The 26,465-nt window shown below is 33.5% G+C and overlaps 1 protein-coding gene across 1 annotated transcript in view; it reads left to right on the top strand.

The window, feature by feature from the left end:
* The window catches only part of LOC137657184 (hillarin-like), a 51,197-nt gene extending 28,426 nt beyond the window's left edge, over window positions 1-22,771 (top strand). The window contains exons 2-3 of the mRNA XM_068391529.1: window positions 14,038-14,229; window positions 22,490-22,771. Of these exons, the coding sequence (XP_068247630.1) occupies window positions 14,038-14,229; window positions 22,490-22,756 (459 nt within the window). The 3' untranslated portion in view covers window positions 22,757-22,771. The remainder of the gene's footprint in view (window positions 1-14,037; window positions 14,230-22,489) is intronic.
* Window positions 22,772-26,465: the final 3,694 nt, after the last annotated feature.

The raw sequence follows: 26,465 nt of genomic DNA, 5'->3' as shown, positions 1-26,465 counted from the left end.
TTTTGCTACGGAGTGGTTTCTGTAGTCTTTATAATAGTGAAGCTTTGTAATATTTGACTAACGTAATAGAAGACAAATGTACTTTGAAATTGGCTTTTCTCTTGATTCATTTAAGTGCAATATTCAAACGGAACCCTTGATTTAAATTATTATTATTATTATTATTATTATTATTATTATTATTATTATTATTATTATTATTATTATTATTGTTGTTGTTGTTGTTGTTGTTGTTGTTGTTACTTGCTGAGCTACAATCCTAGTTCGAAAAGTAGGATGCTATAAGCCCGAGGGCTCCAATAGGGAAAATAGCCCAGTGAGGAAAGAAATAAGAATAATACAAGAAAAGTAATTAACAATTAGAATAAAATATTTTGAGAACAGTAGCAACATTAAAATAATTTTTTCATATATAAACTATAAAAACTTCTAAAAAATAAGAGGGAGATAAATAAGAGAACAGTGTACCGGAGTGTACCCTCAAGCAAGAGAACTCTACGCGAAGACAATTAAAGACTATGGGACAGAGGTTATGGCATTATCCACGACAACTGCTAATTCTACTACTACTACTACTACTACTTTATTACTTCATTGTAGTTTACGTGAATAGGTTATTATTAGAACGCATTCTAATTATCAATCTAAATCGTAAGATTAATTGAGCATTCTATCAATTTCCATCACAATTCTTTTCTGATCAATCTTTTCTTTTCTGATCAGTCTTTTTTTTCTGATCAATCTTTTTTCTGATCAATCTCTTTTTTTTCTGATCAACTTTTCTTTTCTGATCAGTCTTTTTTTTCTGATCAATTTTTTTTTCTGATCAATCTTTTCTTTTCTGGCCAGTCTTTTTTCTGATCAATCTTTTCTTTTTTATCAATCTTTTCTTTTCTGAACAATCTATTCTTTTCTGATCAATCTCTTTTTTTTTCAGATCAATCTTTTCTTTTCTGATCAGACTTTTTTTTCTGATCAATCTTTTTTTCTGATCAATCTTTTTTTCTGATCAATCTTTTCTTTTCTGATCAGTCTTTTTTTCTGATCAATCTTTTCTTTTCTGATCAATCTTTTCTTTTCTGATTAGACTTTTTTTCTGATCAATCTCTTATTTTTCTGATCAATCTTTTCTTTTCTGATCAGTCTTTTCTTTTCTGATCAGTCTTTTCTTTTCTGATCAATCTTTTTCTTTTCTGATCAGTCTTTTTTTCTGATCAATCTCTTCTTTTTTATCAATCTTTTCTTTTCTGATCAATCTTTTCTTTTCTGATCAGTCTTTTTTTCTGATCAATCTCTTTTTTTCTGATCAATCTTTTCTTTTCTGATCAGTCTTTTTTTTCTGATCAATCTTTTCTTTTCTGATCAATCTTTTCTTTTCTGATCAGTCTTTTTTTTCTGATCAATCTTTTCTTTTCTGATCAATCTTTTCTTTTCTGATCAGTCTTTTTTTCTGATCAATCTTTTCTTTTTTATCAATCTTTTCTTTTCTGATCAATCTTTTCTTTTCTGATTAGACCTTTTTTCTGATCAATCTTTTCTTTTCTGATCAATAGACGAACATCTGATGATCAGCACTTTTTTTTTTTTTTTTTTTTTTTTTAATCATCACGCTTCTCATGTCCAATTAAGGACCTATATCAATTAGCTGTATTGAAAGGCTTTGCAATGACACAATTGTAAGAATGATCTTTGATTAGTAGTTTTCTCGGATTTGTCAGATATTTGTTTCAATCCAAGATTTTAGTTTTCGTATTTTCATGTACAACTTTTTCTTTTTATTGTTTTGTCGGGTATTTACTTTTACTTCGTTTGTTTCATTATTGTTTTCATATATATTTCAGTCTAAAGTTATTTAGAATATTCAGATATGCCTCGTCTAATGTTTCTTGACTTCTAAGGATTTTCCTTGTACTTTCGTGTATCGCTTTTATGCTAATTTTTTTTTTTTTTAAATCTGTCTTTAGACTGTTATTTGCTCTATCGATTATTATATTTTTGGCACTTTTTAGTATATACCTATTATTTAGGAGGCTTTGTTTGTCCTTTACTAAAGTGTTTATTTTGCTGGATTATATTTTTTTTTTTCGAAATTTTACCCTTTGTTTTCAGTCATTTATTTGTTCGTATATGTTGATATACATAAAAGTATATTATATTTTGTAGAATGTGACATTTTTTTTTTTAGTTTTTAACTTTCTCTCTCTCTCTCTCTCTCTCTCTCTCTCTCTCTCTCTCTCTGTTTCTTTTTTTTCCGAACCTTCAACCTCTGTTTTCAGTCCTTTTCTTCATAAGTCGATATACATAAAAGTCTATTATATGTTATTGTAGAATCACAAGTTTTTTATCTCTCTCTCTCTCTCTCTCTCTCTCTCTCTCTCTCTCTCTCTCTCTGCAAAATTATCTACAGATATATGCCAAAATAATTTTTTTTTTTTCTTGAAAAGTCAATACTTTCGTAACTGAAGTAAGAGTTAGAGGAGAAAAATAATAGAAAAAAAAAATAAAATTCTCGGAAGAAGCCAATTATCGAAAAAAAAAATCACCCGATTTTAAAACCTTCATAAAACCTCTTTAAAAAAGGAGAGATCTTTAAAACATGTATTTTTTTTTCTTTTGAGGAACAAAAAAATGGCGAAAGTTTGTGATGAGAAGTAAATAAGAAATAAAAATTTTCTGTTTTGAGTTTTGAAATAATTTTTTTTTCATTTTACATTTTTAGGTTTCTCTATTTTTTATGCTCTTCCCTTAATTCTCTTTGGAACCTTTTTAAATCATTTATAATCAATTCATTTTAGTGAGGCAGATTTGCACCGACTCGCATGGGTGCCCTTTTAGCTCGGAAAAGCTTCCTGGTCGCTGATTGGTTGGACAAGGTAATTCTAACCAATCAGAGAGCAGGAAACTTTTCCGAGCTAAAGGGGCACCGCTGGAAGTCAGTGCAAATGCCCCTCATTGAAAAAAAAAAAAATAATTTTCTCTGATTTATGATTCAGCTTTTTTTTTTTTTTTTATTGAATTTAACTGATAACTGGATTAATCCATACTTTATACATTTGATTTAGTTTCTGTGGAATTTTTGTAGTCTTTTTTATCACTGTTTTTAAAGTCCATATAGTTTCCTTTCCAAATCCACTCTCTCTCTCTCTCTCTCTCTCTCTCTCTCTCTCTCTCTCTCTCTCTATATATATATATATATATATATACACACATATATATATATATATATATGTGTGTGTGTGTATATATATACATATATATATATATATATATATATACACACACACACACTTACAAGAACTCACAGGAAATTGTGATGATTAAAAGTGATACATATAAGATATCTCATAAAAACTTTAATAGAAATTTCTCTTTTTTTGCCTTTTAATGTACTAACAAAAACTGCATTTCCAATTTTTGGAAGATCGTTCAGCGTAAAATTTCGTTTCGTAATAAGTAAGAAATTGAATAACAAAATCCATTGTCCTCAACAAACTTCAGTAGAGTGTGAATTCTTAATTGCATTTTTTCACCTAAATTTCCTTAAAATTTTACAGCGAACTGATTTATTAAACGGGGCATGACGTGATTACGTCATTGTACGTTTATTACGTTGTTCATGTATATTTTTTTTGTATATTAGCTTCCTTTAGATTTTCGTAATGAATTAGATAAATTGATATTAAAGAAGACTGAAATGGTTTTCACAGCTATAAGCAAAACTAAAGAGAGTATTTCGTATTTGACGATATATTGGACGAAACGAAGTGGGAATTTCCACCAGAAAATTGTAAAAAAAAAAATTAAATACTTTTGAAATGACGCCAAAACCAAGCAAGCAATCAACTGTGAGCGACTTTCTGTCGCCCAATGATTTCAGACAAATGTTATTGTAACTATTTTTTTTTTTTTTACCTCCGCCAACGAAATTAGAAGGAGGTTATGGTTTACCCACTGTTTGTTTGTTTGTTTGTGATTGTGTTTGTATGTGAACAGCTGGCTGGCCACAATTTTAATCGTAGAATACGGAAACTTGCATGGATTAATTATTATATAAAAAGCTGGAAATGGTTAAATTCTGGAAGGTCAAGGTTAAGGATCAAGGTCACGGTTAACCAAAATGTCCATTTCACGTAATCAGCCATAAGTTTGGATATCGTTATCACAGAGACTGCAACTTGGTTCATATTTGAGTGTATGAAAATCCCTGCCAATTAATACATGTTAAGGTCAAAGGTCAAGGTGGAGAAATAAGCTGCCGCTGCGGAGGTCTGCGCTCCACTGAGTGCCCCCTCTAGCTTTTTAATGTTTTGATGGTGTCAACAGCAAATAGTGTTATCTATCCCGAAGTTTTCGTGGATGTTAAAGTTAAGATCTCTCTCTCTCTCTCTCTCTCTCTCTCTCTCTCTCTCTCTCTCTGATATAGTCGGGAATAACAAGCCTGGTCCTCCCTTGGATGTGAAAGAATCAGTTTTCATTAGCCTCATTTGCTATTGTCGCAATCTCTCTCTCTCTCTCTCTCTCTCTCTCTCTCTCTCTCAAGATAATCTCAAGACGCTGCCCACACTGAAAGACAAGCGCGCTCCATGTTCAGACTCTTTATAGCAGATTATTAATTCGAGAATCAGGTTTTTATCATGTTTTTATCTCATATACATCTGACATTTTGAATCCATTAACGTTTATATTTCCTCATTCAACATTCATTGTGTATTGGCCGCATTTATGAATAAAAGTGACTATACAAACAATATAATGTGTCCCTAAGGCGATAGAATTTTCATATTGTCTTTTATTAACCCAAAAGTATTATCATCTTAGAAGATGAATTATATATCTTTTATTTAATATTTTTCGATTGAGATCGTACCACTTCGCTTATTACTATAAGATTTCCCTAGATTCATAGAACCATATATGAAGATATGTATAGAGCTATATACATTCGTACACAGACAGTGCATACATACACGTGTGATATATATATATATATATATATATGTGTGTGTGTGTGTGTGTGTGTGTATGTGTATGTGAGTGTGTGTGTACACATATACAGTATGTATGTGTATGTATATATATATATATATATATATATGTATATATAAGCATATATATATGTTTATTTATAATAATAATTATAATAATACACTTTACACTTTATTTATTCTTATGTACATTCATACAGTAAGAAGCCAATAGGGGTTTTTCCCTGCTATGACATATATAACTAAAAGTAACATTTTGACATTATTAAAATAACACTTGATAAAAGGTCTACATTACTTATCTCAAAATAGACTTTGTAATAAATACTTGAAGTTATTTACCATTTGAAATACCAACTACAAATATAAACATTAAAGCAGAGAAACAAACATGGCTAACGTACAGAATCTTATAAAAACAATTCACCACTTGAGGATTTCATTTACTAATCACAAAATTAAAGCGATTCTTGAATCTTGATTCATTACTTATAACTAGATAACAAGTTTGAAAATGAGGCTGAAAACATACAAAGTCAATTCTATCACCAAACAAATACTAATAGGTAGACAAAGCCAAACGCTTATACCTAACTTTGAGAGAATAGTCCGTCTGGGGTTCCAGAAGATCATTGGGCAGCTCGTTTAAGAGCTTACAACTCTGAAAAATGACAGACCTCTTTTCCACTTCCAAACGAACTGCCGGAAGATTTATTCTTTTACCTCTTGTTCTGTATGTGTGCGTGGGCAACAAAGGCATATAATGTTTTTCGAATAATTCAGTATTCTTATACAGAACTAGGTGCAGAAATTTTAATACATGGTACTTATAGAGGTCATTAAATTTAAGCAATGCTAACGTCTTATACATATCATTTACAGGCAATAAAGGAATATTATTTTCGTCTCGCTGAACCCTCAGAATGCACCGAAGGATGTTATTCATCATCACCTTAATACTGCTCAAGTTGGCTTCAGAAATTCCCCCCCAGATTAAGATATTTTGGGTTATGATAGGGTAGACTAGTGATTGGTAAATTGTTAGTAACGTTCTCTGCGGCACTAGATGATAGGGAGTAAAAAACACCATGCATTTTACTTATTTTCCTATTTATTTCGCTTGCTTGAAGAGCAAAACTTAGCCTATTATCAATAGTTACTCCTAAATATTTTATACTTGAGACCCACTCTAACTTTCTTTCATTAAAATATATATCAGGGAGATTGTTAATAGGTCTTGGCGTAACCATCATTAATTTTTTTCATTTACATTTGCTACTAATTTATTATTCCGAAGCCACTCTGAAAGATCGGCGATAAATGTTTCTACCTTTTCATTACATAAATCAAACGAACTATCGGTGACGTAAAATACAGCATCATCCGCAAATAAAATCTTTTTAGCGCTTCCGACTTTCACTATATTATTTATGAAAATGTTGAATAATAATGGTCCCAAAACAGATCCCTGAGGAACTCCAAATTCAATTGGTCTAATGCTAGACTTATAGTCGCCAATGTTTACATACTGCTTTCTATCGGACAAATACGATGACAAAAACAAATTTGTAACCCCTCTAAATCCATAAATTGATAACTTTTCACAAAGCAGTGTCCTATTTATGCTGTCAAAAGCCTTACTCAGATCGAGAAATAAGGCAACTGTATAGGACTTCTCATGATAAGTCTGTAATAAGTCGCTAGTCAGTCTAAAAATAGCCAGCGTAGTATTCTTCGCCTTCCGAAATCCATGCTGGAGATCTGAGAGAATATTAAATTGACCAATAAATTTTATCATGCGTTTATAGGTAAGCATCTCAAAAATCTCATTAATATTCAGGAGATTTGTTATAGGTCTGTAATTGCAAATTTTCAATATATCACCAGACTTAAAGACTGGAATTACTCGACCAGTTTATAATGAATTTGGATAGATACCATTAAGAACGCTAGAATTATACAAATAGGCAATAATTTTCCCAAGAACTTCGGGTATCAATAAGAGTATGCTTTGTTTTATATCCATTAAACTATTTCCCTTGTCGGGCATCTCTCTCAATATCGTAACAACCTCCACTTCGTCAGTTGGTAATAAAAAGCAGGAGTTCGGTACACAATCGAGAGTACTCAAGTAATTAAAGTTTATGTCCCGAGGAAGAGATTCGGCATTTTGTAAAAGTAAGTGTTAACGTAGTCTGCCATACTAAGTCCCTCCATCATTCTTTCTGTATTAATTACAATTCTAAAACTTCAGAAAATCATACCTTCGTCAGTTTTTCACTATCTGAGCGCTTAATTTAAATATCCTGATATATATATATATATATATATATATATTATATATACATATATATATTATATATATATATATGTATATATTATATATACATATATATATATATATATATACAGTATGTGTGTGTGTGTATATATATATATATATATATATAATTATACATATATGTGTGGCTATGTATATATGTATATAAACATGCAAGTGATACCAATACCCGTTACATCAGGAAACATACCGGTATGCCTTTTATTTTTTACAGTACAATGCAATCCGTAAACTTTTTATTCGCCTATATGGTTTGAACGAGTTTTGAAATTTATCTCTTTACGACTTCAGTTACTCTCTCTCTCTCTCTCTCTCTCTCATGTGCAAGTGAAACTTTTACCGTAAGTATTTCATATGATGGCAGTTTGCTCTTTACACACACACACACACACACACACACATATATATATATATATATATATATAGACTGATTTGTCTTTACGCTATGAAATTGGGAAATGGTGTATAGTTTGCTTAGATCAGATATTATTACTCTACCGGTGTACGCGACCCGACAAAAAGGACGGCTATATATTTAGATAGAAAGGCACACACACGCACCTCCCTCCCACCAAGGTATGACTACTCCCTCTTCCCCTACCTGAAGGACGGGGAGAGGTGAGCGTAACCAAAAAAAGATATATATATATATTTTTATATATTATATTTTTTTATATATACAGTATATGTATATAGTCATACATTTGCTCTTTATTATATAGAGGAGATTTCTACTGCATTCATATACTCAATTTTTTTTAATGAGGCGCATTTTCACAGACTTGCAGCGGTGCCCTTTTAGCTCGGAAAAGTTTCCAGCTGTCTGATTGGTTAGAATTATCTTGTCCAACCTATCAGCGATCAGGAAACTTTTCCGAACTAAAAGGGCAGCCCTGCGAGTCGGGTCGGTGCAAATCTGCCTCACTAAAAAGAATTGACTATAGTAAGTAAAATCAGATATCTGTGGAAATAAGGGGTCGGGCTAGGTGGGGCCACTAGGGTTTATACTAACCCCCCCCCCCCTCCCGACCATCTTCCGTCGCCCTAGAGGCAATATTAGGTTATTTCAAATTCCTACTCAGTTTTTTTAGGCATGAAATGAGTATTTGCGTTTTTAGATTGTTATAATAATAGTTGCTTCATAAATCACTATACTTTCTGAGGGCGGTGTCCTTGCGGGAAACTAGCGATTTACGTCGGAAGAATGATGTTGTAATTCGTTCCCGGAAAAGGAAAAAAAATGACGGAGATTTAGAGAATTATAATAGATTACATGGTAGACATCATTTGCAAATATCAAGTTTTTATTCCTTTGGTAAAACAAGTCATTATTGTTGAGATTTACGTAATATTTTTCTTTTAAGAATTTTATTATTTATTTCCATATCTTAAAGGGCCTGCCAGGAGAATTCAACCTTAAAGAAAAAGTCTAGAGTACTAGAAGCTGATTAAGAAAGAGCTTCCTGGGTCCCAGCACTGAGTAATAAAGTCCAAATTCCATAATTCAAATCAAATCAGTCATCTGGTGAACTTTTTGGAAAGAATATTTTTTATATTAATAAACACAGATTGATATATATATATATATATATATACACACATATATATATACTGTATGAATATATATATATATATATATACACATATATATATACAGTATGAATATATATATATATATATATATATACATTTGTAATATTTAGAGTAGTCATACCCGATATAGAGGGGACAGTTGTGTGTACAGTTGGCTTCACTAATTCCGGTACACTTCAAGGTAAGATAAGGAGACGTTAGTGTACCGGTATTAATGAAGCCAGCTGTACATACCTAAATATTTAGCCATCATTTATGCCTGGTCGCGTACACTAGTATATACTGCATATGAAGACCAGAGATATTTTGAAAATATTCAAATTATTCATATTAATAAGTACATATTCTCTCTCTCTCTCTCTCTCTCTCTCTCTCTCTCTCTCTCTCTCAATTTTTACACCTGTGGTGGCCTATAGGAAACGTCCCTTCCTAGCGATCTGCTGGACAACGGTTAGAGACCAGCTCAAGCTCCATAGTATCTTGTAGTGTGTGCAATCTGACCATCCATGTGAGCTAAGGATAGGGTGTTGGAGGTGTCTATAGGTCAAACTGCCGAGTCATCAGCAGCCATTGCCTGACACTCCCTCGTCCTTGCTTAGCTGGAGAGGCGGCTTGGGTGCTGATCATATGTACATATAGTCAGTCTCTGGGGCATTATTTTTGCCTCTGCCATTCTTGGGTGGCCTTTAAAACTTGAAACCTTTATTGAAACAAATGCGAAAATTTATTTTATGAATTTATTGGTAAATTTATTTTATGAATTTATTGGTAAATTTATTTTATGAATTTATTGGTAAATTTATTTTATGAATTTATTGGTAAATTTATTTTATGAATTTATTGGTAAATTTGTTTATTTATTTATTTATTTATTTTATTTTATTCTTTTATCTTTTATCTTTCTTTGTTTTGTTTTTTCAAAGTTTGTTATAGATTTTAAAAGATAATCATGAAACTTTGTTATAATTACATTACTCATTTATTAATGTTCTTTGTATAGGAATAAGATCATATAATTGAAGAAATTGAGAGAGAGAGAGAGAGAGAGAGAGAGAGAGAGAGAGAGAGAGAGTTACAAGGATTTTGGATGTCTCAAAGACTTTAGCCCATCCGGGGAGACTCCATTTGCCTTTGGGTAGAGCGATTTGGTTTGGAACGCTTAGAGAGAGAGAGAGAGAGAGAGAGAGAGAGAGAGAGAGATTTTATTTCATAACCTGTATAAGAATTTCCTCAAAATTATTTTATATTTTAGAAGTAAAAAAAAAAAATAACCTCATATATAACTTCAGTGATTTAACTAGAACAATTTTATTGACTCCTTTATTCATGTGAGATTTTGCTTGAAGGTTAAGTGAATAAACTGATAACCAGATATAAAATCATAGAAAATGTTATTAACAAAACTAAATAATATATTAGGTTGCCTTCCGGCATTATATATTTTACGGCAATAGTTAACATATCGTCTCTCTCTCTCTCTCTCTCTCTCTCTCTCTCTCTCTGCAGCATTGCGGATTACAAACTGTATCTGTAAATATCCTAAAAAACTAGAAATTTGCTTTTATATAGAGCCACCACATACAAGAGAGCATCCTCTCTCTCTCTCTCTCTCTCTCTCTCTCTCTCTCTGCAGCATCACAAAATTACAAATTGTATCTGTAAATATCCTAAAAAAACAGACATTTGCTTTTATATAGAGCCACCACATACAAGAGAGCCTCCCTCTCTCTCTCTCTCTCTCTCTCTCTCTCTCTCTCTCTCTGCAGCATCACAAAATTACAAATTGTATCTGTAAATATCCTAAAAAAACAGAAAATTTGCTTTTATATAGAGCCACCACATACAAGAGAGCATCCTATCTCTCTCTCTCTCTCTCTCTCTCTCTCTCTCTTTCTCTCTCTCCTCTCCTCTCTCTCTCTCTCTGCAGCATCACAAAATTACAAATTGTATCTGTAAATATCCAAAAAAAAAAACAAATTTGCTTTTATATAGAGCCACCACATACAAGAGAGCATCCTCTCTCTCTCTCTCTCTCTCTCTCTCTCTCTCTCTCTCTCGTTGCCATGGAGATATATGAAAACAATCTCGTCCTATGTGCAACAGGTGTTTCAGCAACATTTACCGCTGAATCGGAATGATTTATAGACACTTGGTGATGTCGAAGAGCTATTTGAAACTTTCCCATTATTGATACACATCGAACTGGAAAAGATTGGCAATAACACATTTACTTTGTTTCTATGAACTGTATTATTATTTTTATTATGATTATTATTATTATTTATTATTATTATTATTATTATTATTATTATTATTAATATTATTCTTAACATTATTATTATTATCATTATTTTTATTATTATTATTACTGTTATTATTATTATTATTATTATCATTATCATTATTTATAATACTATTATTATTATCATTATTATTATCATTTAATTATTACTATTATTATTATTAACATTATTTTTGTTGTTATATTATTATTATTATTATTATTATTATTATTATTATAAATAATATTATCAGTATTTTTATTATTATCCTTATTATTATTATTATTATTATTATTATTATTATTATTATTATTATTATTTATTTTTATTATTATCATTAATATTATTATTAACATTGTTATTATTATCATTATTTTTATTATTATTAATATTATTATTGTTATTATTATCATCATTATTTTTATTATTATTATTGTTATCATTATTATTATTATTATTATTATTATTATTATTATTATTATTATTATTATTATTATTATTATTATGTGTAAGTAAAGCGCAAGGTAAGTGAGGCAAAGAGGGCAGCTGACCTGAGGTGGGGTCAGGGATTGGGTCATTCATAGAAAGAGAATAAGAAGAAGTTTTGAAAAGAAGTGAAGAGAGTAAGGAAGGCTGGTTCAAGAATTGAAGAGACAGTGAAAGATGGAAATGTAGGTTGTTAAAAGGAGAAGAGGCAAGGAAAAGGTGGGCGGAATATTTTGAAAGTTACTGAATGTTAAGGATAATAGGGAGGCAGATATAATTGCTGTTGCAGGTGTTGAGGTGCCAGTGATGGGAGATGAGAATGAGAGAGATTACAAGAGAGGAAGTGCGGAGAGCACTAGATGAAACGAGAGTATTGAAAAGCATCTGGTATGGATGGTGTGAAAGCTGAGATGTTGAAAGAAGGGGGTGTGACTGTACTTGAATGGTTGGTGAGATTATTTAATATGTGTTTTGTGTTGTCAATGGTACCAGTAGATAGGGTTTGTGCGTGTATTGTACCACTATATAAGGGTAAGGGAGATTTGCATGAGTGTTGTAATTCAAGGGGTATTAGTTTGTTGAGTGTGGTGGGAAAAGTGTATGGTAGAGTACTGATTAATAGGATTAAGGATAAATCAGAGAATGCAATCTTAGAAGTACAGGGTGGTTTTAGAAGGGGTAGGGTTGTATGAATCAGATTTTTACAGTTAGGCAGATATGCGAGAAATATTTAGCAAAAGGTAAGGTGTATGTTGCGTTTATGGATCTGGAGAAAGCGTATGATAGAGTTGATAGGGAAGCAATGTGAAACGTGATGAGGTTATATGGAGTTGGTGGAAGGTTGTTGCAAGCAGTGAAAAGTTTCTACAAAGGTAGTAATACATGTGTTAGGATAGGAAATGAAATGGGCGGTTGGTTTCCAGTGAGAGTGGGGCTGAGACAGGGATGTGTGATGTCACTGTGGTTGTTTAACTTGTATGTTGATGGAGTGGTGAGAGAGGTGAATGCTCGAGTGCTTGGATGAGGATTGAAAACTGGTAGGCGAGAAGGGCCATGAATGGGAGGTAAATCAGTTGTTGTTTGCGGATGATACTGTACTGGTTGTTGAGAGTTAATGTGGGCAAGAGTAAGGTTATGAGATGTACGAGTAGGGAGGGTGGTGCGAGGTTGAATGTCATGTTGAATGAAGAGGTTACTTGAGGAGGTGGATCAGTTTAAGGACTTGGGGTCTGTTGTTGCAGCAAATGGTGGAGTGGAAGCAGATGTACGCCAGAGAGTGAATGAAGTATGCAAAGTGTTTGGGGACAGTAGTAAAAAATAGAGGGTTGGGCATGAATGTAAAGAGAGTTCTGTATGAGAAAGTGATTGTACCAACTGTGATGTATGGATTGGAGTAGTGGGGAATGAAAGTGACGGAGAGACAGAAATTGAATGTGTTTGAGATGAAATGTCTAAGGAGTATGGCTGGTGTATCTCGAGTAGATAGGGTTAGGAACGAAGTAGTGAGGGTGAGAACGGGTGTAAGAAATGAGTTAGCAACTAGAGTAGATATGAATGTGCTTAGGTGGTTTGGCCATGTTGAGAGAATGGAAAATGGCTGTCTGCTAAAGAAGGTGATGAATGCAAGAGGTGATGGGGAGAAGTACAAGAGTAAGGCCAAGGTTTGGGTGGATGGATGGAGTGAACGAAGCTCTGTGTGATAGGAGGATAGATGTGAGAGAGGCAAGAGAGCGTGCTAGAAATAGGAATGAATGGCGAGTGATTGTGACGCAGTTCCGATAGGCTCTGCTGCTGCCTTAGAAGACTGCGGAGGTAGCAGCAGTAGGGGATTCAGCGTTATGAAGCATCATCTGTGGTGGATAACGGGGGAGGGTGGGCTGTGGTACCCCTAGCAGTACCAGCCGAACTCGGTTGAGTCCCTTGTCCGGCTGGGAGGAACGTAGAGAGGAGAGGTCCCCTTTTCTGTTTCATTTGTTTGGTGTCAGCTACCCCCCCCAAAAAAAAAAATTGAGGGAAGTGCCTTGGTATATGTATGTATGTATGTATGTATGTATGTATTATTATTACCTAAGCTACAACCTTAGTGGGAAAAGCGTGATGCTATAAGCCCAAGGGCTCCAATAGGGGAAAATAGCCCAGTGATGAAAGGAATCAAGGAAATAAATTAACTACACAAGAAGTAATGAACAATTAAAATAAAATATATCAAGAACAGTAACAACATTAAAATAGATGGTATGAATTTTGTTTTACATATAAAGTAGGCTTATCTATAATGAAACAGTTAAATATGCATTTTGGTCATTTTTTAAAAGATCATGTGATGAATTAGTCCCTCTTTTTTCAACAGGATGATAAAGAAGTGTACTGTTCGTCCCACGTGCCCAAAATAGGACCCGGGCACCTAGACGGGGATGCGGTGGGCATCAGATCGGCGTTGAACGTGCCCAAGTCTGCAAACTTCGTTAATGATCAAATCAGACCCGGAGGGCGTCCCTCTATTGACGGAGATGCCCTCGTCTTAAGATCGCCTTATTCAAGGGTAAGAGTTCAAGTGGTTAACTCTTTTTTTTTAAATAGTATGGATATCTTTAGAGACTGATATGTTGTTTATTCATATTTAGCTTCATGGATATGGGCATATGCGTACAGATAAGAGAGAGTTTCAGTATTTCAAAATGGATAGGCCTATCTGTTTTTATAAACGTATGCACTGGAAACAAGCTGAAGTTGTTTCTCAAAAGTAAATTTACAGTTAAGTAGCACACCTGCAATTTTAAATGAGTTACATAGAGTTAGAAAGACATTGTCAATGCAGAATTCTGGATGCTGAGGAACCACTATCCTCGACTTACTTACGATCATAATTTGAGTTTTGTTAGGGTTCAACTTCCTCTTCTTCTTCTTCTTTGTCTGCATCTTTTCCCACTTCTATGTCGGGTCGATGTTTCTGGCCAGCTTTCTCCATCTACCTCTGTCCCACACTTCATCACCGGTTAATCCCTTTGATCGAAGGTCATCCTTGATACAGTCCATCCACCTTCGCTTTGGTCTCCCTCTCCTTCTCGTTCCTTGTACCTCCATTTCCATCACTCTCCTCCCAATATACTGTTAATCTCGTCTCATGACATGACCATACCACCTGTCTACTTTGTTAGGGTTCAGCTTCCAACCCAATAATTTGCACCATGCACTTACTTTAGCTAGATCTCTAGGAAGGGATTCAACAACCATAAGTCTGCAATCAGGAGATGGAATTGATGCAAAAGGGATTGTATCATTTGCATATACAATGATCTTGTTACAATACATTTACATGTCTAATTAATAAGGAAATTTAGAAAATCCCTGGAAATGTTTATTTTTTTTATGAAAATGGCAACTATGATTTATAAGGTATTCATAAGAACTCTCATTTAGGTTTCTTACAGATAATTATTTCTACTATGAAACCTTTTATGTCTGATTTTTCTCTGAGCGAATTTTTCCTATCTCTCGCCTGCTATTTATCTATATGTGTATAAAAATGTATTATTGCTTTGCTTATCTCTCGTTCTTTACCTGCTTCTAATGTACTATATGCTTTTCTCATTTTCTTTTAATTAATTATCTATGAATGCGACATCATTAGTCATAAATCCTTTAGAGAATGAAAATGGTTAATCATAAAGTATATTCAGCCTCAAATTAGAAAGTGTAAAGGAGGTATCAAGGTTCATGTGTTGTATGTTTTTTTTTTATTATTATTTATTTATCTATTATCTATTGAATACTGTACGCGACCTGTCAAAAATGACGATTAGATATTCAGATAGATATGCGCACACACGCACACACCGATTCACCCTTTCCTCTCAGGTTACCCCTTTTCAGCAGGGTATGACTATTCCTTCTCCCCCGTACCCAAAGGTTATGGAGAGGCCGAGTATTTATACGTCTGGTAATGCTATTGAGCGTGACCGGAAATATATATATATATATATATATATATGTAATATATATATATGTGTGTGTGTGTGTATATATATATATATATATATATATATATATAATACTGATACACACATCGACAGACCTACTGATAGATAGACAGAGGAACGAAATTGATAGGTGTCGAAAGAAAGGTTTGTTTTCTGTGGCCACCAGACAGTATCAAACGACCAAGTAACCTAAATGACGTTGCAACTGGAGAGTCGGTTGCAAATAAATAACAACAATAGAAAAAAAAACTTTCGAACAAACAAAAGGTTAACTCTCCTCTCCTCTAGATAGCGGTCAGTTTGGATCATGAAGACATCATTATTTTTGGAGTCTTTTCTATACTCATCTCTGAAGAATTTATTTTTCATCTCTGAGGAATTTGTTATTCATCTCCGAAGAATTTATTTTTCATCGTTAAAGAATTTGTTGCTGATCTCGGAAAAATTCGTTGTTGATCTCTGAAGAATTTATTGTTCATCTTTGAAGAGTTTATTGTTCATCTTTGAAGAATTAATTATTCATCTTTGAAGAATTTATCATTCATCTTTGAAGAATTTATCATTCATCTCTGAGGAATTTATTGTTCATCTCCGGGGAATTCTCTCTTTAAGACTGTACGAACAGAGTCAGATTTCTCCTGAGAGTTTTTTTTTTTTTTTTTAAGGGGGAGGGGCCGGGCTGGGAGTAAAAGTAGTATGGTAGGATGGGGGGTGGTAAGGTGGTTTATAAAGAGCAGTAAGTCTTTGTCACTTAAGGATCTCAGTCAATGCACAAACATCTGTTCCTATTTTTTATGGGAGGACGTGTTCGACGACTTCTTGTTTGTATTATGTGAGGATTAAATTTTTATTTGCAAGGGAGTTGATGTTCATATTTGTTCTGTATTAAGATAAACAAGTAATCTATTATAATATAAATGAATTTACCGTATTTTAGATCCATGGCGGAAATGAGTGAATACGCTAAAAAGAAACTATGTGTCGTAACGTAACAGTTTTTTTTTTATTATTATTATAAATTAAAGATTACGTAAAATGTAAAACTTTAATGTATGAAATGTAAACGGTAAAATAATATGAAAAAAATCAATAAAAATATGGTTAAAAAATATTTATAATTATAGAAATTGTATCAAAAATATATTTTTTCACTGCGAATACAATCGAAAATTTTACGAAATTTCTATTATGATTTTCGATTAACAAAAAAAAAAAAAAAAAAAAAAAAAATTATTACAACCCACATTGGTTTGAGTATTAGTACCACAGTGTATTGATCGTAATTCAAGAGGTTTTTTGTTTAGCTTTATGACAATTTTCATTAGTACTTTTGAGAACACTACTTTGAACACTTTTAAGTTTTACTTTCATATATCCTAAATTACTGCAAAAAAAACTGCCATATGTTTCATACTATCAATGGCAAAAATATTCCAATCAAAATTAATGTAGATTCAATAAGATTTTTTTCCCTCATATAAGATATTGAAATCATAAACTGACACCATTTTTTTTTTTTTTTTTTTTTTTTTTTGTATGAAAATAAATTCCAAAGTCGAATCACTAGAAAACACCCGAACTGTCAATCATTTGCCAGGAGTTACACGGCTTATGATTTGACCGCCCAAGGTGGATCATTTTTGCCCTCTCTGTCTTAACACATGGTGTCTCTTGGCGTACGCTATGATTAATTCTTTTTCTAAAAAATTTGTTTTTATTTCTGTATTTTTTTTTTTTAATTAAAGGTCTTTGTGAGGAAGTTGTAATAAACGAGCAACCGTTGTAGTGGTTAATTGATATATGTTTTTTTTGTGCGTCGTAGCACTTTTGACGAGTTTTTTATTTATAGTGATGTGAAATTTATGGATTTTTGTGTCTTCTGAAACATTAGTTTTTTTTGTCAACTATTTCTTTTCTCCGTTATTGACTGTCTTTGCGTTGATACACCATTTTACATACATACATACATACATTTAACACATATTATATGTATATATGTATATATATGTGCTGTATAAAGTGTATATATATATATATATATATGTATATATATATATATATATATATACTGTATATATACATATGAATGTATGCATACATATATGTATGAATTTATGTATATATATATATGTATATATATATATATATATGTATTTATGTATATATATATATATATATATATACTGTATATATACATATGAATGTATGCATACATATATGTATGAATTTATGTATATATATATATATATGTATATATATATATATATATATATATATGTATTTATGTATATATATATATATATATATATGAATGTATGCATATATATATGTATGAATGTATGTATGTATGTATATATATATATATATATATTTATGTATTTATGTATGTATGTCTATATATATGTATATACATATATATATATATATATATATGTATGTATGTATTTATGTATGTATGTCTATATATATATGTATATACATATGTGTATATATATATATATATATATATATTTATATATATTTATATATATACAATATATGTATGTATGCATGTATATTATGAGTCCTTATTGTGTTTAGGACACTCACTTCACCAACAAATCATTCCCTTTTTTCGACTCGATCTTGGCTCGATTTTCTGAAAAAACCCACCAAAGCGCTATTGATTTGAGAAACCAATTGAGTACCTGATAGTTAATCGATAGTAAATTCACAACCGTGCCGAGAAACGCAATTGAATGGCAGTCTCCTTAAAACATACTAGTAATGGATCTCGGGTGTAGGTTGGCCAGGGCACCACCCTCCCGTTGAGATACTACCACTAGAGAGTTATGGGGTCTTTTGACTGGCCAGATAGTACTACATTGGATCCTTCTCTCTGGTTACGGTTCATTTTCTCCTTGCCTACATATATACTGAATAGTCTGGCCTATTCTTTATAGTCTCCTCTGTCCTCATACACCTATGGCACTGAGGTTACCAAACAATTATTCTTCTGTTGAGGGGTTTAACTACTGAACTGTAATTGTTCAGTGGCTACTTTCCTCTTGGTAAGGGTAGAAGAGACTCTTTAGCTATGGTAAGCAGCTCTTCTAGGAGAAGGACACTCCAAAATCAAATCATTGATCTCTAGTCTTGGGTTGTGCCTTAGTCTGTGTATCATGGTCTTCCACTGTCTTGGGTTAGAGTTCTCTTGCTTGAGGGTACGCTCGGGCACACTATTCTATTTAATTTCTGTTCTTGTTTTGTTAAAGTCTTTATAGTTTATATAGGAAATATTTATCTTAATGTTACTGTTTTTAAAATATTTCATTTTTCCTTGTTTCCTTTCTTCACTGGGCTATTTTCCCCGTTGGAGCCCCTGGGCTTATAGCATTCTGCTTTTCCAACTATAGTAAATTTTTTTTAGCTAAGCAGATTTGCACCGACTCGCTGCGGTGGCCTTTTAGCTCGGAAAAGTTTCCTGATCGCTGATTGGTTGAACAAGATCATTCTAACCAATCAGCGATAAGGACACTTTTCCGAGCTAAAAGGGCACCTCTGCGAGTCTGTGCAAATGCGCCTCATTAAAAGAAATTGACTATAGGGTTGTAGCTTAGCAAGTAATAATAATAATAATAATAATGATAATAATAATAATAATAATAATAATAATAATAAGCACCTCACCAGAAGGGTCTTCTCTCTCAAAAAAAAAAGAATAATAATAATAATAATAATAATAATAATAATAATAATAATAATAATAATAATAATAAGCACCTCACCAGAAGGGTCTTCTCTCTCTCAAAAGAAAAAAAAAAAAAAAAAAAAAAGAAAAGTCAGCGGAAACAGTTGAAGGCAACATCAATCCATCTCCTTTTAGCAAGAGCGAAACACAACGCGGGGGGAAGCATATAACAGTCACTCTTAACCGCAGTCTGCACTTCCGCCCTGAATGCACATCACACAGTTCCCTTACTTGAATGCAGTTATTATTATTATTATTATTATTATTATTATTATTATTGCTTGCTAAGCTATAACCCTAGTTGGAAAAGCAGGATGCTATAAGCCCAGGGGCTCCAACAGGGAAAATAGCCTGGTGAGGAAAAGAAACTAAGAAAAATAGAATATTCTAAGAACAGTAACAACGTTAAAATAAATATTCCCTACATAAACTATAAAAACTTTAACAAAACAAGAACAGAAATTGAATAGAATAGTGTGCCCGAGCGTACCCTCAAGCAAGAGAACTCTAAGCCAAGACAGTGGAAAACCATGGTACAGAGGCTATGGTAGAGTAAAATAATTGCTTTTTGTTGGATTACATTATTTTCTTATGGGCTACTTTATTAGGAGAACCCTGCTGGCATATTGCCTGCTTAATCTTTCTGGAAATGCGAAATATCATTAAATTTTGATAATATTAGTCTCACTTCCTTTAAGGCTAAACCCCATCGTCTTGACTTCTTTTTTTCTATTTATCAGGCTCTTTAAAAACTACAATAATATTAATAATTCGACAGACTTTAATGTTAGATGAGGTTTGTGTTTTGTACAAATTAAAGGTAGAAACTGACGCATGAGATGTATTAACGTTCGATTTTAGTCCGTGGTTAAAGAAAAGAATTTCATGTCAGCCTCAAATGGAAAGCTGGCGACTATGCTTAAATAATTCCTTATTTTTCCCACTTCCCATGTTGTAGCAGATACTAAGTTTTTTTTTTTTTTTTTTTTTTTATCATCTTTCGTTCGTTTGAGTCCTTTAAATCGTTTCTCATTTCATTGACCCCTGTGAGTCTCTCACACACACACTTCACCCCTTTAAGTCATCTCATATTTCAGTGTCCCCTTTATATCATCTCTCACTCACTTTACCACCCCTTTAAATCACCTGTCATTTAGGTGTTCCTTTTAATCATCTTACTTGACCACTTTAAATCTTAAATCGTCTCCTATTTCCTCCGGCTCTTTAAATTGTGTCTCATTCTTTTGGCCCAGTTTAAGTCCTCTCCTCTTTTATCCCTGACTGGTGATCGCCAGACTGGGGTTCGAGTCCCGCTCGAACTCGTTAGTTTCTTTTGTCTCTGCAACCTCACCCTCTTTGAGAGCTAAGGATTGGAGTTTGAGAGTGCCTAATAGGTCTATCTGCCGGGTCATCAGCAGCCACTGCCTGGCCCTCCTTGGTCCTAGCTTGGGTTGAGAGGGGCAATAGTCGCTGATCATATGTATGGTCAGTCTCTAGTCTAGGGCATTGTACTACTTGCCTCTGCCATTCGTGAGCGGCCTTCAAGCCTGTAAATCTGTCACAAATTTCTGTTTATTATTATTATTATTATTATTATTACTTACTAAGCTACAACCCTAGTTGGTAAAGCAGGATGCTATAAGCCCAGGAGCCCCAACAGGGAAAATAGCCCAGTGAGGAAAGGAAACAAGGAATAATAACATAATTTAAGAACAATGACATTTGAATAAATAATTCCTATGTAAACTATGAAAACTTTAACAAAACAAGAGGAAGAAAAACGAGATAGAATAGTGTGGGCCGAGTGTACCCTCAAGCAGGATTTATCCTGAATCAAGTGAGAAGGTTATATTCCAAGTATGTAATTACGTATAATTTAACAAAAATATAATAATTAGTAGTGTGGTGCAGAAATATAGGATTGATTGTAACATTTCCAAATGCAGTCAATTGTATTTAAATATTAAACATAATAGCATATACAGTGGTTGAATGAATAGTGCCATCTTGATTATCTTTGTCTGAGCAGTAATCATATCAATGAATAAACTCCTTAAGCTCACGTTTCGAACACATTTCTTCTTTCGGAATATTTATAAGGTAATCTGGAAAAACATAAGGGTTAAGAAATCACGATTACAGTATGTATTAATATAGAATTAGAAATACTACTAGTTTTTTTTAATATTTTTGCAAATACATCAAACGTAATTCTAAAGTCCCTGAATACCACAGTAGAGTATCCTTTGTGCCTGGTGTCTTTTTTTTTTTTTTTTTTTTTTTTTAGTAATAAGACCTTACTCAGGCCCTTTGGCACACAAGTTGAGCTTTGGCGTAACCTGTTTTCTGTAAGAGACTGACCATGAAGCCCTTCAGCCATGGCGATGCTACTCTCTGCTATTCAGGAAATCTTTCATTTTTTGTTTATCCATTTTTTTTTTATCTTTAGGTATATTATCTTCAAGTTAAATCGATGTGGTTATTCACTTATAGTCCATGAGTAAGTTATTAGTCATATTTGGATAAATATGTCATAATCTAATTGTACATATTTTGCAGCAAATTATATCATAACCATTTCGTAAGTCATATTTTTTTTTTCAACAAGAAGTCTTCTATATTACAATTTCAATTATGCCTATTTCACAGTTCAAAGTAATTTTACGATATTTTCATTTGGCCTTGTAATATCAAGTAGATGGCAATTGAACATAATTCTCTCTCTCTCTCTCTCTCTCTCTCTCTCTCTCTCTCTGAACGTGTTACCTTTTTTTTTCTTCCTGTTCAGTTTTTGCCTTTTTATGACAAGCTTGACTGTCATCACCCCAAGGGACAATTATTGCTCCTTTTTTTTGCATCCAACGCGCCATTCATCTCTTTTGACACACTCGCTTATTGTTTCTATTCATTTTCTTCATTTATTTCATTTATTACAACTAAAATTACTTATAAATGTATTCTTATAAAGCTAATTTGACTTAGTATCTTGTTGCCTAACACATTAGCTCATTTTATCTGTTATTAAGAGCATATCCATATTAATTTTTTATTCATTTTTTATTCATTTTTTTCCATCTAAATTATCCCCACAGGGTAACGGCAGTGGAAACGGCTCTGAGAACGGCCACAATTCCTCCTTCAGCGACTACAAATACGGGCGTTTTGACCACACCGCCCTGCACATCGCGCACGCCCTCAATGCCACCAAGATCCAGAGGGTGTATGATAAGCCCATCGACCAGTACTTGGTAAGTGGAAGCTGCAACAGAATGTACAAGTTCTTTTCTCTCACGAGAGTTCTTTTGCGAGTGTACGATTACCCCCTCGACCATTACCTCGTAAGTGATTATCGTGCATGAAGTTTAGAGTTGTTGTGTTTTCGTGAGTGGATGTCATACAGTCTGGTTTTTTGTCGTCTCTCAGTGAGTAGATGTGATCAAACGGTGGAGTTATTGTTTAAATCTTGGTTGATATCACATGGATATGTCGCTCGCCAGATGAAAATAGTACATATTGTTTTCTATGTTTTGTTTACATAGAGATTATTAGTTTATCTGAAATTAATTATCGATCATTTTGAGTATTAAGTAAATATGTACCAAGCTCCAAATTCTGTAATTAAGGATTGATATTACATGATCTTTAAATTACTGATCGCCATTTCCAAGATTCACATTTTGCCTTTCTCTGTATGAAATTTAAAGATAAATGATACCTTCCTTCCATGAATTATTATAAATTTCAGAGAATCCAAATAGCCATATAAATTTTACTCATTTCAACATCACTCAGTCATGTTTATATTATAAGACACCGGGGCTTCTTGGCAACTGTTGTGATGTTTATACACGTTGAAGAAAATTTGATTGTGTCAGATTTTTTTCTCATTTCGTTTCGTTATTTGTGAAAATTTTGCTAAAACTAAGGTGGAATCGCGTTGCCATAAGTCTTTAAGGCTGATCCTCAACTCCAGAGTAAAAATCGAAGAATCGAGAAGGCTAAAAGTCAATAAATTTCAAACAAGTAGAAACGAACTTCATTTCAATAAGTGCTAGTACAGTGGTAACGTGTTGGCCTCGCATTTGCATGGTAGCAGCTCGATCCCCGTCTGGGACCTTGAGCTTAAGCTTTTTACTGGGGAGGCCACTGCTGGGGTTAGGCTGCACAGTGGGGATGTTGGGCTTGCCCGGCTGACGTTCTGGCGAGTATCTATTCTGATGGAACTGGAAATGAAACCAGTTCCATTAATTGGCATAAAGGTCAAATTCCATTAGTTGGCTTAAAAGGTCAAATTCCATTAATTTGCATAAAGGTCAAATTCCATTAATTGGCATAAAGGTCAATTTCCATTAATTGGCATAAAGGTCAAATTCCAATAATTGGCATAAAGGTCAATTTCCATTAATTGGCATAAAGGTCAAGTTCCATTAATTTGCATAAAGGTCAAATTCCATTAGTTGGCATAAAGTCCCTCTTATTGGTAAGGCAGAGGGATTAAGCTAGTAAGAGCTTATCCAGAGCATCTTAAAAACCAAAACTGATTTATGCTGTCATAGAAGAGAGTTCTATGTCTGAACTTTTGAAATGTACAAATTTTCCTTTTTCACCGAACATTCTATTTTTCAGTAAACATACATGTATATTCTACTCCATTTAAAAGAAAAAATATGAACAGAGGTTTCCAATTTCACCTGTATATTTTTCAATGCAAATTTTTTATAGCAGCAGGAAATTATTCTAAGGAAAAAAAATGTAGTTTTGAATCCTTAGTTGATATTGAAACCGTACAAGAGATGTTTTTCAACATTACAATATTGATCTAGAAAAAAACTGTTTTTCCCATTCATGTTTCCAGATCATTAAAATCCTTTTGATGTAACACTTCCAAAGATTTCCGAAAGGAAGACGGAATATATACCTATAAAGTGCTGGGCTGGATGGAGGATGAAAGTCTTAGATCAAAAAGGATTTTTCAGACCATTAAAATCATTGTGATCTAACACTGTCATCTTCCATCCAGCTCAGCACCTAAAGGTTTAAAGGCCGCTCGTGATGGCAGAGGCAAGGGAGCAATGACATTTCTCTATCAAGCAGGAGAATGCTTAAAGACTGGCCATATATACATATGATTAGCCCCAAGCCCCCTCTCCACCCAAGTTGGGACCAAGGAGGGCCAGCCAATGGCTGCTTATGACTCCTCAGATAGACCCATAGGCTCCCACAAACCACCCATTATTAGCTCATAAGGATAGTGGGTTGCAAAGACTAAAGAGACTAACGAGTTTGAGCGGGATTCGATCCCCAGTCTGGCGATTACCAAGGGACGTTACCACATCGGGCCACCACAACTTTATAGGTATATATTCCGTCATCCTTTTTTGCAGATCTTTGAAATGCTACAGCTTACGGTTCGACACTGCATGCCTTAACTAGTCTATGCAACATTGACCACCTGCTCATATTTGACAAGTATATGCCAGTATCAGCTTTTCACTTTATATAACTTTTATATCTTGTAGAAAATATGGCGCTCCAGATATCTCCTTCGTATAATAGAATCTTTTAGGGCTATTTTTTTTATAGAAAACGAATACTATAGTAACATAGATGGATTTTAGAAAATAGGGAGATCGAGATATCCCCTTCGTATAATAGAATCTTTTAAGGATATTTTTTTTTTTTTTAGATAAAAGCCGAAAACTACTATAATAACTTACGAGGAATGAGTGATCTTAGGAAAAGGCCAAACGCTTTATATTTTAGCAAAGTAATGGAGGGTCCTGATAATTGTCAATGTTCATTGATTTCGCTCCTTTTTTTGGAAACGTTTTGATTTCGCTCCTTTTTTGGAAAGGTTTGATTTCGCTCCTTTTTTTTGGAAACGTTTGATTTCGCTCCTTTTTTTGGAAACGTTTGATTTCGCTCCTTTTTTTGGGAAACGTTTGATTTCGCTCCTTTTTTTGGAAACATTTGATTTCGCTCCTTTTTGGAAACGTTGATTTCGCTCTTTTTTTGGAAACGTTTGATTTCGCTCCTTTTTTTGGAAACATTTGATTTCGCTCTTTTTTGGAAACGTTTGATTTCGCTCCTTTTTTTTTGGAAACGTTCGATTTCGCTCCTTTTTTTGGGAAACGTTTGATTTCGCTCTTTTTTTGGAGACGTTTAATTTCACCCCTAAAAACAAAAAGGATTTAGTTGGTATATTATTTCATGCCTTTCTGATTAGCATATTCGGCTCTAATTTTCCACTCACCTTAAATTAACGATAAAGGAGCACGATATACGCCCATATTATTGTCATCATTATAATTATAGTAAAGATAATTGTGTCAAACGGAAGACACAGCCCCGACCAGATTGAGCATACAGTTGAACGCGAGACTTCCTGACCCACCTCGGCGTAAGGTGATACACCCTGTCACACCCATACTGCTGTGCTAGTAACCAAATATATTCTGTAGAGAGATGGCAGAGGATTAGAATTAGAAGACAGTCTCTCTCTCTCTCTCTCTCTCCTCTCTCTCCTCTCTCTCTCTCTCTCTCTCTCATGTAATATTCAGTCCTCCTCATACACTCTACAATGAAACAGTCTCTTACTTTCTCTCAAATTTATGATATTCAGACTCTCTCTCTCTCTCTCTCTCTCTCTCTCTCTCTCTCTCCTCTCATGTAATGTTCAAACATTCCCTCCCTCATACACTCAATATTCAAACATTCTCTCCTATATACGATATTCAGGTGCCCCCCCCCCCCCCCGCTAAACACAAGCCTACGGATCTATCTGCTGAGTCATCAACAGTCATTGCCTGGCCCTCCCTGGTCCTAGCTTGGATGGAGAGGGGGCTTGGGGGCTGATCATATAATACATATGGTCAGTCTCTATGGCATTTTCTTGTTTGTTAGGCAATATCACTATCTCTTGCCTCTGCCATTCATGAGTGACCTTTAAACCTTTAAACTCGGCCTGCAATTAGGGCATGACAGGGGGCACTACTCAGAAGGTGTACCGGGAATACCCGAGTTCAACTGTACCATTGAAAAGAATCTGTGTGAACAGAACTTGATTTT

This window comes from Palaemon carinicauda, chromosome 18 (assembly GCF_036898095.1).
Source record: "Palaemon carinicauda isolate YSFRI2023 chromosome 18, ASM3689809v2, whole genome shotgun sequence".
NCBI lineage: Eukaryota > Metazoa > Arthropoda > Malacostraca > Decapoda > Palaemonidae > Palaemon > Palaemon carinicauda.
Note: the sequence above shows the minus strand (reverse complement) of the source record. Positions and strands in the feature narration are given on the sequence as shown.